General features: G+C 38.2%; 1 protein-coding gene across 1 annotated transcript; it reads left to right on the top strand.

Moving 5' to 3' along the window:
- Positions 1-64: 64 nt before the first annotated feature.
- Positions 65-9,602, top strand: LOC124265004. Its single transcript, XM_046699795.1, has 7 exons — positions 65-278; positions 3,270-3,560; positions 3,744-4,064; positions 4,328-4,534; positions 4,869-4,976; positions 8,752-8,833; positions 8,943-9,602. The coding sequence occupies exons 1-7, from the start codon at positions 209-211 to the stop codon at positions 9,232-9,234; spliced, it is 1,371 nt and encodes a 456-aa protein (XP_046555751.1). The 5' UTR covers positions 65-208; the 3' UTR covers positions 9,235-9,602.
- Positions 9,603-16,451: the final 6,849 nt, after the last annotated feature.

The raw sequence follows: 16,451 nt of genomic DNA, 5'->3' as shown, positions 1-16,451 counted from the left end.
TTGTAAAGTTTTCATATTGCTACTTTCATTACATGGTGTTAGAACGGACAATAATAATTGACAAGGAAGGAAGACGGTGTCACTACCATCGCATGACGTGCTTCAGCTATATGTGGACGTTTTGAAAGAGCAACATCCTATATGTAAATGCCAGAGAGTACCATATGAAACAGTCATTCTGAAGCTTCGCGGACCTAAAGCACCAACTATGCAGTCTGTCTTGGTGTTTAGGGGAGTAGTATTCGTATGTTTTGTGCAATTGATTTTGTCTTCAGATGGTGAGTATACACAATAACTAATATGTCGTTCTATTGCGATATATGAAGATAGTTAAATAATATGGAAAACAGTTCGTTTAACATTCAAAGATTTAACATAAATACAAAACTAATTTACTTGGTAAATCAAGGTGTACCTTAACGAGCGCGAAGGCATGTTCCGAGAGCTAGTGTGACGTCATTACAGCCAATAGTTACCGACATCTGAGTGAGACCATTGCGGAGTCACAATTACAGTATGACACGACATGGAAAGAGATAATATCCCGGTTGTTGATAATGTTCTAGAAATACAGCCGTTTCAGTTTAAACCACTTCGACGGCGGAAATGACGGAATCGATAATGATGATTTCAGTGGCTCAAGTGTTGAATCGGATGCCCATTCCGATTATGTTTTGAGAAATGAGCATTGATTTTCACATTTATTTAAATTGTGAGCGTATATATCAGAGTTTTTTGGTAATAATTACTGAGCACATGACAAAACAAGGCAACTATAAACCCTCGAATATTCAGAATAGTTAATATCACTGCATTGACTTTTACTCTTAGGATAGATATATCTGCGTGTATAGAGTTCATGGGTTTACTAAAAATACTATGGCTCTCCCACAATCATGAATAATTTCGAAAATGTAACCAATTTTCGAGAGGGCGGGACTTCCGTGGAATTCGTTTACAGTATTCGGGCAAACACTTCAGCATACAGCTCAAATGTTAATAATTTATGAGTATTTACAAATGTGGTTATTAATAATCCTGGTGGTATTTCAAAATTCTAACAAATATAGCTACCTAAAGGTATGGACATTTGGATTGCTCGAGGCTAACTACGTTTCTTGAAATGCGTCTCCTCACCTGCAACCATCGTCGCTTTCGCAATGCAGACCTCACATTGACGGCTGCAAGTAGAAATTCTAGCATTTTCAGCGGAATTTCTAGAATATCTTCCTCAAATTATTTGAGGTTTGCGCTTCATATCCATTTCGCCAAAAAGTCAAGTCCTATTTTGTAGTCCTTCTTAGAAAATTGCTGTTTCTAATTTGCTGGGATTCACAAAGCCTGTATGACGACAGTAGGTCCAAGCAGCCTATGACTTTTTCTGGTTTGACTTCTGTTAAAATTGATGTAAAATGTATTCCTGGTTGTTTACATACATGTAGTTTGATGTACATCTGATAGCTGCACAATATGTCTTGGTGGATGAAACCACTTCAAAACTCAATGTTTGTGGCCAGTGCCCACTCGATTGTGGATCTCACACATTGAAACATCATCAACTGGATGGTGTGACTGTGTGAAAAGGGCGAGCCACGCATACGAGGCAAAAGATGATTTGCAGTAGTATGTTTGGAGCAAAGGGTCACTTTTGGACACTGTTTACATACTTACCACACTATATAGTAAAAAATTACGATTTCTTAGCTTAGTTCCTTAGTTCCAAACCTAGGTATAGTCTTTATACTGATTTCTTTATTTTAGCTCATGATAAATTCAAAAGAGAAAGATGCAAAGTTCGGGATTTTCAGAGTGTCATAATCTGTTACCATATGAAATCAACTTAGCCCAACCCTTTAATCATCTTAAACGTTATCATTCATAGAATAGCGACATTAACCTTCTGTCTATATTTGCTGTCACGTACTATAATCTGGCGTTTATGTTCTGATTATGTTGAAATCAATACTACTACTAATAAATTATTTGATTATACTCATACCGTAGATAAGGTATTCCTCATACGTATATATGCATGTTAGTTTGAATCACATAAACGTGGGGCATAAAAAATTTTTGAGTAGAAGAATGACTACACCGAAAAGGTCGCTATACTACATAAGGGAGTGATGTTCCGTAAAACAAAATTTGGACAATGATTTCCGGGATTTGTTTTGGCTAGGTTTTGTCTCTCTTATTTAATTTGGAAAATGAAGCGTGAGTGAGCAAGTAAATAAACGTTGTTCTGAATAGTAATTCTGTTATGTCAGCACGTGTGTTATCGTCAGTTTGATGACAGGGCAAGCCTACACTGATGTATTATATTGGTGAATACCATAGGAATGGTCAAATATATATATTTAAATCAAGCATTCACAGATGTAATCCAAAATTAACACAGCGTTTACAGTTTCAACAAAATCAGTAAAGGCGCCACCGTATCACTGCAATGTCTGGTACCTGACTTTATTACCCACGTGGTCAACGTATGGGTAGTTGCATACTAATCTCGTACGTCACTCGAGTGTCGTATCGCGTTGACCTGTGTCGTAACGACTTGACCTGAGATTCTAACGATTTGATTGGATAACCGATGACCTCTCAGTTAGGTCACGTTGTGACGGACCTATTTTTTTCATTCATAACAAACACGTGAAATCATTCATTCTATATGCAGCTTATATGCATTGTGGGAATGTAAACATGCGAACGTTGCCGTATCGCTGTTTAATTGTGAGTCGAGCTGAGACATTATATGCATCGAAAAACATAAACGCAAAGGTTCAACCAGTGATGTTAGTTGAGTGAAGCTACTGCAAACTAAGAAACGGGGTGCTACGGAGTAGTTTAATGTAGGAGGCTGTACGAGGCGATGACAACTGACGTGCATCTTGACGTCGGTTACCAAGGGGGCAGACGAGCAAGGCGTAGTGACGTCATTACAGTGTGACGTCATGCAAAAGTGTACAACAGAACAACATTCTTCCGCAACCTCTTTATGAAACCGGTTTCGGTTTGAAACCATAAAAATAACAAAAATGCGCTATTTTGTCAATTTAATGCATGTAAGACGTGGGTATAAATATCGATACCACACTCGCATCTTCATAACATACGAATTATGAACCAGATCTTCCTATGGTTCTTGACTCGCTTTCACTCCGCCAGATACCATAGGAAGGACACTCGTTTCGTATAGTTCGTATATAATGAGACCTCGTGTAGTATTCTCTATTGATTGTCTTGTTTGACTTGTTTGCTTCTGTCTGCAGCGACAATGAGATCAGCAATGACCTGTGCGCAAAGGGGTGACGTAACAGTAGAACTTCAGTGTTCTGTCAATGAAAGGATACATGTAAAGGAAGAGTGGTATGGGGACGGAGCAACAAACCCATGTCGATTTCAAAGTAACGGATCGTGCAGAGATGTCCTTCAGACCTCCAGATATGGCTTGGCCGTAAACTGCAATGGAGAACAGACGTGTAACGAAACGGTGTCTTCAGTTACCTGTAACCTTGCTGCACCTGCTGCTGCTGCCGAAGTACACTATAAGTGCATCAATGGTAAGACTTAAACCGTTTTGTTGTCGCATCTCATCTAAAAAAGCAACAAACCCAAAACATCCCCCCCTAAACACATCGCCCCAAACCACCACCCCCAAATCCAAGAAATATTTGTGTCAACAAGTCGATAAGGCCGTAAAATCAAGTCATGGGATGCCAGTAAAGTCTATCGTATACTTGCAGACAGTATGGACATCTGCGGCTTTGACACCATCAACGCAGCAACAAACAAGTCTGTGTACCTCCACTCCCCGGGCTACCCGTACAGTCTTGGGTTGAATAAAAGCTGCGTGGTGAGGATCACTGGGAAGGTTATACAAGTGACACTGGTTGAGCAGAGATTGAATGGGGGAAACTTGATCATTTCAGGCAAAGACTACAAAAAATGGTCAAATGTGAACATAAAACTATACAACAGAAAACTGACAGAACAATATTCAGAAGTTGCGATATCATACATTGACAGAGGCAATGATAGATCAAATGTGTGGATAAGTGTTGTTGGTAAGTATTATTCTATTTCACATTTAATCCTAAGCTGTATATCTGTTGTTTTATGTCGCATATCTTTTCAGGGATTGACATATTTCAATGACTTTTTATAAGCTGAGTAAGGGCGTGGTACTGACATTAGTAAATTAACCTTGTATGCTCAGCACTTTAGTAATTTTTAAAAGCAGGACAACACACTCGTATTGATTTAACATATGCATTAGTGGTTTGAGACTGGGACAATCAGGGCAATTATAAAAAAAGTTTCATCCTAGGTTCAAGTCCAATGTCTGTAACGTTCAACGGAGGGATGATTACGACATCGGCGGCTTCAACCTTATTAGTTCCTATGTCTGAAGGATCTTCGCTTCTACATGACGTAAGCAGTCAAAAGATGTCGGTAACACAATCAGTAATGCCAAGGAGCACCATCTCTCCTGACACGCAAACATTGTCAACAAAGGCTCTCTTTACTATCATGGGTATGTATGTTTATCAAAATTCATTTATTAACACTTATTTATTTATTTAATGAGAGAGAGAGAGAGAGAGAGAGAGAGAGAGAGAGAGAGAGAGAGAGAGAGAGAGAGAGAGAGAGAGAGAGAGAGAGAGAGAGAGAGAGAGAGAGAGAGACAGAGAGAGACAGACAGACAGACAGACAGACAGAGAGCTCACGCACGCCACAAGTCAAACACACTCACCACAAAACACACACACATTGCTTATAGGGGTGTATTTTCACAACCAACATGGTCCAGGTTATGTAACGTCTTATTTTGCGTGACAGTAACTACATTAGTTTAGTTACATACACAGGTACAGATACAGATACAGCCTCAGTCACAGACACAGACGCGGTAGAGATGACATCGAAGACAACAGTTACTACAATGACAATTGCTCCCACGACCACTTCTGTTGCAGGTAAATATAGCATGATGGTTTTTACGTGTTTATCACAGTAACGTTTGCAAACTTTTCAGCGATAAAGAAAAGTTTGATACATCAGCGTGTTCTCCATGATTGACACATGCTGCTCTTAGTTTAAGAAACTTAACGGAAAATGGTACAGACACTGATTTCCTGATCTATTGTAGCAACGTCTTGCCCCTTTTCATTATCACAGAAAACAGGACAGTTGGAATGACATCGAACGAAACAACTTATATTTCACTAGAGATGCTTCTGAAGAAGGTTTACTCCAATCTGAATCGTACATGTACTAGTAATATAGTGCTTGTAGAATGTGTACATTGAGTACAAACCTGCTATTGCAATATGTACCTTTCTAACTTTTGTGGGAATCTATGTACTTGCTCTAAAACGAAAATTATTTTCCACCAAAAGTATTTATGTTCACGTACCAGCAACGTCTAACTAAAGATATAGGATACGTGTCCCAATAACAAGTGTGATCAAAATTTGAACATTCAACTAGACAGGCAAGATGATATTTCTCTGATTCGACGGATAGGAAAAAAATATATTAAGTAAATTTGCCGTTGTATTATGTGTACAACACAAACAGCACCGAAATAAACAACCGTACATAATAAAGTTATCTGATAAACTTGATAAAAAATAGAAACAAAGACGCATATGGTGATTTTTTTTACAGAAACTATTTGCCAGTGATTTTACTGAAAATTCATTGCGATTCTGGTCTTGCATTTGCCGCAATTCATTAAGAATAATCAAGACCTAAAAAATTACCCGAATCAGAATTTCTTCAAAACGTCAGGGGACACGTCACCAATAGCGAGTGTGACCACCCTGGGCATCAATACAACAGGAATCCTGTTTCATAAATCCAGGAGAGCCTGTTCAAATTCCTGCCGGTCTCAGATGACGATGAAGATGATCGGGGTTGGAGTTCATGTCTGGAGTACGTGCTGGCCAAGGCGATACGTTGACGCTAACGTTATGCAGGTATTCTCGAACAATTCTGGCGGTGGGACGCCTTGCGCTGTGATACAAAATGACTCGTCTTGGCTGTTGTAGAATAAAGGGCACCATGAAAGGCCTTAACACTTCACCTCTGTATCACTGTGCATTCAGATTTCCTCGGATGATAACCGGTCTTGTTGGCCACAAATGCCCTCCGATGTCATGACGCTTTCTCCATCGAATGGATGAACTTCCAACGCAGTTCATCGCCAGTTGCTCTCTTCTAGATCTAATTTCATCTGCAAAGAACATTCTTTGGCCTTTGTCGTGTTCATGCAGGCTGACGTTGTGAAGCCCCCATATTGGCGATACCGACCGCCTTCTCTCGTTGCGCAAATCTTGGCATGTTCGTTGTGGGTTTTCATGACTGCATGTTTGCGCTTTCCAACGCTGGTATTTATGTCATAGTCATTTGGACGTGCATTTGGACCAATGTCCCACAATTACGTTTTCCGCGTTTTGAAAACGTGTGATTCATACGAGGGTTTCAGACAGCTGCGTTGTTATCGGAACTTTGTTGCGTTTTGGCGAACGCTTTCCCGCTTTAGTTCTAACTTGTACCAGCTTTGCTTTTGTATGCAACACTTTAAAACTGATAACTATCCTTTGTTCGGTAGATCATATCCTATTCGTACCACAATCTTATGTTCTTCAGCGATCGCGAACAATCACATCAACGATGACAAACAAACATCATAACATTGTACTGAAATATTTTCAATGTAAGTGTGTACACATATGCCATCTACTCTTAACAAAAGAAACTTGACGTACTGTTTTGGAGTGTATTTACTGAGTGCATATAACGGGTGATCGAGAAGACCATGGTGACAGCTGAACTTTGTTTTGCTGGAGGAAGTCCTGGTAGACGTGTGCAACGTCCGGTCGAGCATTATCATGCCTGAAAGATCCACCGTTGACGTTGATGAAGGGAAAACCTCGTTGCTATAGCGAACCCTATTCAATGCTTTTGCTACCTGCACAAGAGCTGTCCGGCCATTATGATGCATACTTCCCCATACCATGACACTTCCACCACCAAATGCATCGCCTGCTGTGCACAGTTATCGGCGAAACGTTCGTTCCGACGTCTGTATACATGTGAAAGTCCATCAGCACGTCTGAGAAGAAACCGAGACTCACCTGAGAACAAAATTGTCCTCCATCTTGTCCACGGCCATCTCACCGTTGTGTGCACCATATTAGACGTTCTGCCGGTGACGTTGTGTCAACACGTTACGTCGAACTGGTCTGCTCACTAAAAGTCCGGATTGGGATAGCCGATTGCGCACTGACTTGTCGAAGATTCGGCGCAGTCCAGGGATTTGGGTTGTATTGCTGTATGCTGCGGCCGTGGTGCGTGAACGAAGATGTTTCAACCGGATGAAGCAATTCTGGGCGGCGGTGGTAACTCTATGTCGACCTGACCTGGGTCTGTCAATAACACACCGAGTGTCCTTGTATCAGGTCCATAGGTTTGAGATGGTCTGTCTGGACACGCCGAAGTGCCTTGCCACCATAAGCTGCGATGTCCTTCTTTGTAAACGTTGTGTCGTTGAGCTTCAGTCAGTCTTGGCATTCTTTTGTCGTCTATAGTGGCTTACAGCAATGCATGTGAAGTACCGTTGATGTGGGTTTTCAAAGCCTACAGTCATAGGCTTCAATTCGGGGCGATACATAATTTCATGATGCACGTGCATTTCATGTAGGGTGCGTTTTAGCGATTCACTACAAACGTGAGTGTAACATTACGTTTCTGTTCAACGATTCTTGTTGCACACATTTCATCGTGTTTCTCCACATGTTGAGATTCAGCATGGATTGGTTTGTGTCAAATATTTTTCCAAAATTCAACTTGTTCCTATGCCAAGTTTCTTTTTTTTCAAAGAGTATATTTCATAGAAAACTGACATGCAATACATGGTCACAATATAACATTGCATTGACTTGCATGGCGCACAAACGCTAACGTTCACTTTTTTGGCGAAACACTTCCTGTTTATGATTTCTTATATGTATTCCTCCAACAATTTATAACAAATGAAAGCATAGCATTTTGCTCATGTGCATTAATTATACGTCATCTATGCACTTGTCTACTGCGTTTTAGGAACAATCTGATGATATGCATATTTAAAAAAAAATAGAAAATTAATACACTATCCACAGCTTTCTTCTTTAACCAAAACTGTGAAACAACCATTAAAGGGTAATATAATTTTTTTGCTCTGCCACTTTTATAAGTAAATGCACGTGTGGTTCTCGTTAGTCAACGCCGTTATCATAAAGAAACTTTCTTTTCATTCCCAAATATATATTATTTACTTAGCACTTTAATTGTAATGGATTCCCCGAGTAGTTGTGTGAACTAATGAGTTTTATGGTTGAATACGTGGTAGCAAAACATTCTGAACAAGTACAATCTTTTCTGTGCTTCCACATATACGTTTGGAGGTACAGCAACACAGGGAAGGAAAGGAAATAGGGTAATTGAGTGGGTTATGGCCATAACATTCGTCGATGAGATAATCAGCGCCAACATCCTATGACAACAAGTCGAATACACGATTCTACCAATTCGTGCATGGTCCTTAATTTTGATCAATGGTGTTACGACATGCTCCTATTTCATGTTAAAAAAACTGACGTGTCTTACGTTGGGTGCGATGTTAAGCAGTGAGCTGAAACATCCAAGCTGACGTCCTGACGACTGCACGTATTTTCTAAACGTAATGGAACACGCTTGTTTCAGGCAACAGTGGGGATGTTGTGATAGCCCTGTCTGTGGTGTGTGGTATTCTGGTGCTGATCATTGTAGTCTTCGTCGTATATGTGTAAGTACTTCATATTGTCTTTATGCAGATAAAGTGTCACTATGATATCTTGCTGTACAGCCTGCTTTTAAACTTAGGTTAAATATTTGTAAAATGTTTATCGCTGCAGCATGATGGTGAAGCACTCCAGGAATTCATCGAGTACTGGAACATCTGTTCACTATGCTGTTCGAAGCAGCCCTAGGAATGGGCCTCAGATAGACGATGGACTTTCACACCCCAGTGCCAACATCAACACGAATTCTTCCCTCAGCCGGCATGAAAACGCAAATGTCTACGCTGGAATACAACGTAATACAAGCGACGCTGGTGACGAACATAATTACGGTCACATTACGAGCAGTGAAGGACCTTGCTATGCTAACTCTGTTAGTGGAGATGATCCATATGTTAACACCTAGAGACAACACAGACGCTAGTGTACTCAGCAGTAGCTTCATTCGTGTATACCTGTATGTACCTGCATATTGGAAACCAATCACTGTTCTTTATAATAGCGAATATGTGTCGTGTATAACATTTAAACTTTGTTTGTACATTGCACGTCTAAAAATGTTCCATATTCAATATCACAGTATTCGCATCTCCACTAGTCCTTACTTGTCCTTTAACAAAGTTTGTACAGTTTCGTTTATCACCTGATCAGTCAGCATGCTTGTTAAATGCAAATTGGTTTAGTATATCGGCTTTGTTATGAATTATTCATCTAAGTTGCAAACCCATGTGGTTATTCGTTTTACAATCCTTTGAAAATAAAGTATTCATATTCCAGTGACTTATCCTTTTCCAACATCCATACTTTTAGTTACTAATTCAACTAAAAATCCGTTTTAAAAACAGATGGTTGCGCATGGTGCTAACTTCAAAAATGTCTTTTTAAATATACTTTTCATACGTATGAGGAAAGTACATAATCAGACTTTGATAAGACAGTGAAAGACTTTATTAAATCTCATACATGTGACACCTGTTCAGACTTTCCTGTAACTGAAGAGCTTCTTTCAGGGGAAATTACGATTGCAGAAATAGATGATGTTATAAATTTCCTAAAGAGCGGAAAAGCTCCAGGAGAAGATGGAATACCCCCGGAGTTCCTGAAGTGTTCTAGTGACGTGCTCATATATTATCTTCATGTTTTATTTAATAAAATATTTGAATCTGGAAACTTTCCTACAGCTTAAAATAAAGGTAGGATTGTTCCACTCCATAAGTCAGGAGATAAGGCAGACCCTAATAATTACCGGGGGATTTCTATATTGAACGTTATGGGGAAAATATCTACAAAAGTCATGATAAAAAGGGTTTTTCAGGGCTTGGATAGAACTGAACGACTTAATATCCGAAGCCCAAGCTGGCTTTTGGTCTAGTTACTCTACCACTGACAATATATTACAAACATTGATTTCTAAATATTTGTGTAAACCACGTGGTAGGATTTTACTGTGCATTTATTGACTTTAAGAAGGCCTTTAACGATGTAGACAGAAAAAACAAGTTATTATTTAAATTAGCACTAAAGGGTTGTCATGGGAAAATGTTTAATATACTTAAGAATATGTATTCATCAGTTAAATCATGTGTGAGACCAAACTAAAAAAGAACGAGTAACTTTACCACATCAGCAGGTATTCGACAAGGATGTGTTCTTAGTCCCATACTGTTCACCTTTTTCATAAGCTGAAACTGAAATGTATTATGATGATCATGCTACTTGTTACACAAAAATATTTTGATATATGATATAATGCTACTACAATGTTCTCTTATACTGTTTCTGGGTTGCAAAAGCAATTAAATGTGCTCCAATCTTTCTTTGAAAGATGGGGATTTCAAGTCAATTTAGATAATACCAATGTTATTGTATTCACGTGAAAGCTGGGCTCTAAACAACATAAATCTAAAACTAAAACCATATTATAAGTATATAGGTATTCTTGGGCAAATTAAATTGGGCAAAAACATGCCAAACGCTGGCAGCTCAAGCTTCACGTGCAATGATGCCTCTATTCACATCATTTAAAAAAAATAGTTGCATATCCTTTCTAGCGTCTTGTGAAATATTTGATAGCAGTTTTACCAATTTTAATTTACGTTTTACCAATTTTAATTTACTGTATGGGTCTGAAATATGGGAGACAAGACACTTTGAAGTTATAGAAAAAGTTCACACACAGTATCTAAAACGTTTCTTACAGGTTGGCAAATCCGCATCCAATAAGGCTATACTTGGCGAAACAGGGCGCCACACGATGTTTGTTTCAACACAGATAAGGGTTATATATACTGGATAAAAATACTTCATATGAATTGTTCTAGATATCCATACCAATGCTATATAATGTTAAAACAAATAGATGATGCTGGATAGCAAAACTGGGTGTCAAATCTAAGAAATTTGCTATTTTACACAGGTTTTACCCATGTTTGGTTATCACAAAGTGTGGGTGATTCTATATTGTTTACAACTATATTCAAACAACGGTTGAAAGATATCGATTGCCAAAATTGGCATAGTTTTATATCATCTTCGCACTACTTAAGTAATCATAGTAGCATTGAGACTTTGTTGCAGCCTGAAAAATATATTATGTCTCTCGGATAGGTCTTTGCTAAGAGTCTTTTGCAAATTTAGAATATCTCTTCATGATTTTAATATTAATCACCTGCGTAGGAACAAAAATGAACATGTATATAAATCACTCTGTTTCCAATGTGATCTTAACGTTATGGAGGACGAGTTCCACGTCCTGTTTATTTGTTAAAAGTATCATGACCTGAGATTAAAATATCTCCCAAGCCTATCTTATGTTAAGTACTATTCAGTGAAACTCTTGTGTAATGTATTAAGTACAAATAATGAGGATAATTTACGAGCACTCGCCATTTTTCATAAAAATGTATTTCTATTGAGATGTAAATGGAAATAGAAAAATATTGCTGTATTGTTTATCACGTGACATGTGTTCTATCAAATACAATTGTATTCTAGGCTATGAGGCCGAAATACTGCATTTATATATATATATATATGTTGAACCGACCGCCAAGTCCACCATTATAGAGGGGAGCATCATATCAATCCGTTATCAGGTGATAAAATGGGCATTATTTCATTGTGTATGTCCAAACATGCTGCTCCAGCATGATAACACACGGCTCTACGTCATTCATGTTTTTGTCTACATCATTGCTCCGAAATATACTACAAACAAAAAGTATTGGAACACCCTAAAATTTAATGGTCATATATAAACTTAAACGTGGTGAGGTCATTTATACTCTAAGGTAAATGCAACTTTTTGTGTGCTTAATAGGAACTTTAAAAGACATGTTTGAACATTCAGTAAATGCATGTCGTTTAAAGTGCCCATTAAGCCCACAAAAAGTTGCATTTATCTTAGAGTAAAAATGACCTTACCACGTTTAAATTTATAAATGGCTTTCAAAATTCAGGGTATTCCCATACCTTTTGTGTGTAGTAAATGTCAGTGAGCTTACCTGACAGCAGATATTGACAGACAGACAGACAGACATTTTATTCCAGTACCAAGGCCATTGGCCCAAAATGAGTCATTTATCAACTTTCACAATCCGCGCATAAATACACAGTAGAGTCCATGAATTATTCCATGCAAGAGTTGTCATGCATATGGGTTTACACATCACACACCCATTTCACATGTAAAGGCAATTCTAAGTGTATACACCTTAATTAGGACCTGACCAATATCACAGACAACAATACATTTATCTGATGCCATAATATTTATAAAAGACTGATGTGATATTAATGTTACATGTTTAAAAATGTATGTGCTTCTTATGGTTGCATATTGTTTACACACAAATAATACATGGTATTTGTCGTATGGAACTCTTGGGTGAACGAGGACGAGTGTGTCATTAAACATTGGCAGTTGAGAATGGTATACCCAGGGTATTCATTAAGACGAATTATACTCACATAAAAAGTATAACTAGAAAGAGAGGGAAGGCAATAGGAAAGGCTTCGATGTACTGTGAAGTCAACATAACTGAACATCTAACCGTTCAAACTAAGCGTTCTTTCTAACTGGACAGGGATTTTTTCGGTCCCGCAAAACTCCTTCATGATTGTTCATTATTCAACTGAAAACTGGCCATTTTCTCTAACAGGACGGTTTTTGACAAACATTGTAAGGTCATGAATGACATAGGCAGGTCTGACCGTATTCACAAAATATGCCTCAATGAAAGTAGTAACTCTGATCGGCAGTTTAGTGCTCATGATTTTGTAATCTAGGGGCTTGGCGGGTACTAGTATGTGAAAAAACCCAAAATGTTGTATTACAAAACTGATTACTTTTGATGCTTGATGCATTATGTTTGCGATAACCAAGGCTTGGGTAATTTGGAAAATCAGTCACCGATTTAAGAGACAACCATTTGATTTGCGAATCACATGATTTTTATGTTGCATTATATTAAGGCGCATGTATCATCACATACTCTGTCAATTTAGATGAAGTAGCTGCTACAATCAATACCAACCGTGGAAAATCTGAAACATATGACTTTACATTGTTATTATGTTGAAAAGTCATACAATGGCATTGCGTTATATTCAGCGGTGATTTTGTGTGATCAGAAACAAATATTTGTTAAGGCTGACGCTGACGGAAGAAGTGAAACACACTGTCATATATGATATTTTATGCATTTTGTCTTAAATTATGCATCCGCCCACCCATTATATCTATCCGTTACACACATGCATGCATGCATTCACGCACGCACACATACATACATTATGTACGTATGAAATTAATGCTCTCTACAGTAGCAATTGTGAAAGTTTGTATGGACTATAAATCGTTTACCCGCATTCTGTGTGGCAGTTGTCGTCTGATCGCCAGAGAACATTAAGGTGACTGGTTCTAAAAAAAACAAACCCGAAACTGATCAAAACAGTACCGTAACATCCACCTGATTACGGCCATGTTATATAGTTGTTGGATATAATATAAAATACATGCGTATTTCACAAATTTGTTTATATTTGTTTGAATTCATACATTTTGATGAAACATATGTTTCGACAAAAATGCAGGTACAGTAAGTGCATCTATAGACGTGCAATTCCTCCGAACGAGCAGCCATTGTGATTGTTTATAAGGGCTGGAAATCGTTTACCCGCATTCTGTGTGGCACTTGTCGTCTAATCGCCTGGTAACGTTGTGGTGACTGGTTTTAACAAAAAATGAAATTAAACAAAACATACCGTAACATTCTACCGGAGTTATAGTCATGTCATAAACAGTGAGAACCCGGATATCCGGACATATTCGTTTTTGCGTAAATCGTCCGGATAACTGCATATCGGATGTCTAGCTTTTTCGTTTTCGTACACCACAAGGAAAATCCCCAAATCGTCAAATGTTCTGTAGTTGTTGTTATACAGTGGGATAAAAATGCATATGACATATATTTAAATAAGTTTTACAAATTTGTATATATTTTGATTAAATACTTGCGATTTGATTATTTATAAAAGCTGGTGGAAGAAGTACATATGTTGTCGTGCAATTCCTCCGTATGAAGAACTGAGACAGTGATTAGCTCGAGAAAGTCTCTCTACATGTACAAGACATTTCAACACACGTTGGTTGAATGGATGGATAGTTACCTTCAGTGGCAGTTGTTGTCATGGTCCTTTGCTGAGTTGACGGTATCGTCCCTTTAGACGTGAAGTAGAGAAAGACACATACACTTTATTAGCAATCATGTCACAATCGATCTCATGTTTCCGCCTTATATGTTTTCGGCTTTTGACAATCTTCTACATTTAAACCATTTAACTGACTAGCTCTTTAATGACAAATTGATATTTGAAATCCTCAGCGTTCTACACCACCAATCAATTATCATTACTACATCCATGTATGTACGATGCCGTCTTGCTTCATATACCAGTGTTGGTTGCTAACTGTGACTAAATGGCACTTAATCAGTGATGAATTCATTATTCATTTTATGAATCTCATATTCAAAGCTGAAGATACAATCCAGTTTCCCTCCTAACATTGCGATATGGACATGAAATCGGTCGAACAGATTGGAATATATCATATTTCATGTGACTACAACATATATCATACATGCTGTGCACGCTGACTATCTACAAAACAGAAATTACAAGGAAAGTCCAATGAACATCCGGAACCATCTGCGCACATCATCTCTGGACTTCTAACCTCTACTCTACTCTACTCTACGAACTTCCTCAGTGTCTAATTGATCCTAATTGTTCCAGTAGCAAATAAGTTACCATCTTATTGACGAGACCTAATTGATCTCAATCGGTCACACCAGTTGTCCCAATTCTGGCAGTGAGATACAACACTTGCATGGTCAAGTGCACAACAGACTGCCAAATATGGGAAATCACCGTCTGTATATGCCGTCTGTAATATCATGTTTCCCTAAATACATTTAAAATCTTTCACACCAAGAAATAAATGCCGCACAATCTACTTAGATCGTACCATGCTGATATCTACGTGTAGTTGGGTCCTTCGGGAATACTTATAATAGGGTTTTATTCACCTGTGCCTTTGTTGATTGCGTGTCTTGGAACCATGTGGGTAACTGTTCATAATATCAGATAATAAGTTGGCGTGCTTGAAGTAACAAAACCCCATCGTTGTACACCTTAATATTGAAGAGTGCGACGTAAAGCAACAAATAATGAAACAAGCGTTACCAGAACACTAGGAAAAATACTAGAACACTAGTTCAAAATAGCTTTGGTCTTCTCTGGCTCATGTTCTGGATCTTTTGGCACGTTCAGCATTTGATTAAAAGAATGTGAATTAAGTATTATACAACAGATTCGAAAGCCGCCATTGTTGGGGGAATACTTAGTGCAATACAGATCAGCTTATCTGAGGAAATGTGTAAACATTGCATGCAGAACAACACGCAAGTCCAAAATGTAAAACTGTAAGTGCCCATTTCTTTCAGGAACGTGGAGAACTAAAAACTGCTCATATTTACACTCAGTCTGTCTTTCTTTGCTCAGGTCGAGAAGCATAATAACACATAACCACTGTCTAACTATCCCGTAAACGATAACTGATCTATATAATAACGTCATTGAATCATAAATATTAATTACTGACAAAAGTTTTCGATTTCCGTTCTGCTTGATCAACCCATATAAGATATAATATGCATCAAATGAAACATTTGTTGATATTACCGCAATTTCATTGAAACACATGTACCTAGAGTGACAGAGTATGTTAGTTTGGTTTAACGCCGTTTTTAACAGTATTCCAGTTATATCACGGCGTATCAGCTGGATGTGGGGAAATCCCGAAGTGAAGCTTGTCTGAGAAGTTTACCATTTTGGGGGAACCAACATAATCAGGACAAACCGGAAATGTAAACCCATGATCCTTGGTGTCTGGTGCACACAGAGGACAGAATGGATCATGCATGCCCTCTGTGACCTATAATACAGTCATTGAGGTTGAGGGTTGCTATTTTCCTTTTTGTATAAGTATATCGCGATGCTAAATTTCTTTAAGGATAGATGTGAAGATGAAATCAGAAGAAAAATATGTGCCATGCATTT

Source organism: Haliotis rubra, unplaced genomic scaffold (assembly GCF_003918875.1).
Source record: "Haliotis rubra isolate DU_JTF1 unplaced genomic scaffold, ASM391887v1 Scf956, whole genome shotgun sequence".
Classification (NCBI taxonomy): Eukaryota; Metazoa; Mollusca; class Gastropoda; order Lepetellida; family Haliotidae; genus Haliotis; species Haliotis rubra.
Note: the sequence above shows the minus strand (reverse complement) of the source record. Positions and strands in the feature narration are given on the sequence as shown.

What these genes read in the sequence shown, in the direction of transcription:
- LOC124265004 (XM_046699795.1), top strand. Translation starts at nt 209, where the DNA reads ATGCAGTCTGTCTTGGTGTTTAGGGGAGTAGTATTCGTATGTTTTGTG. An exon ending in GGCTCTCTTTACTATCATGG is followed by an intron (nt 4,535 to 4,868) that starts GTATGTATGTTT and finishes TTACATACACAG; the next exon opens with GTACAGATACAGATACAGCC. An exon ending in GTAGTCTTCGTCGTATATGT is followed by an intron (nt 8,834 to 8,942) that starts GTAAGTACTTCA and finishes TTATCGCTGCAG; the next exon opens with CATGATGGTGAAGCACTCCA.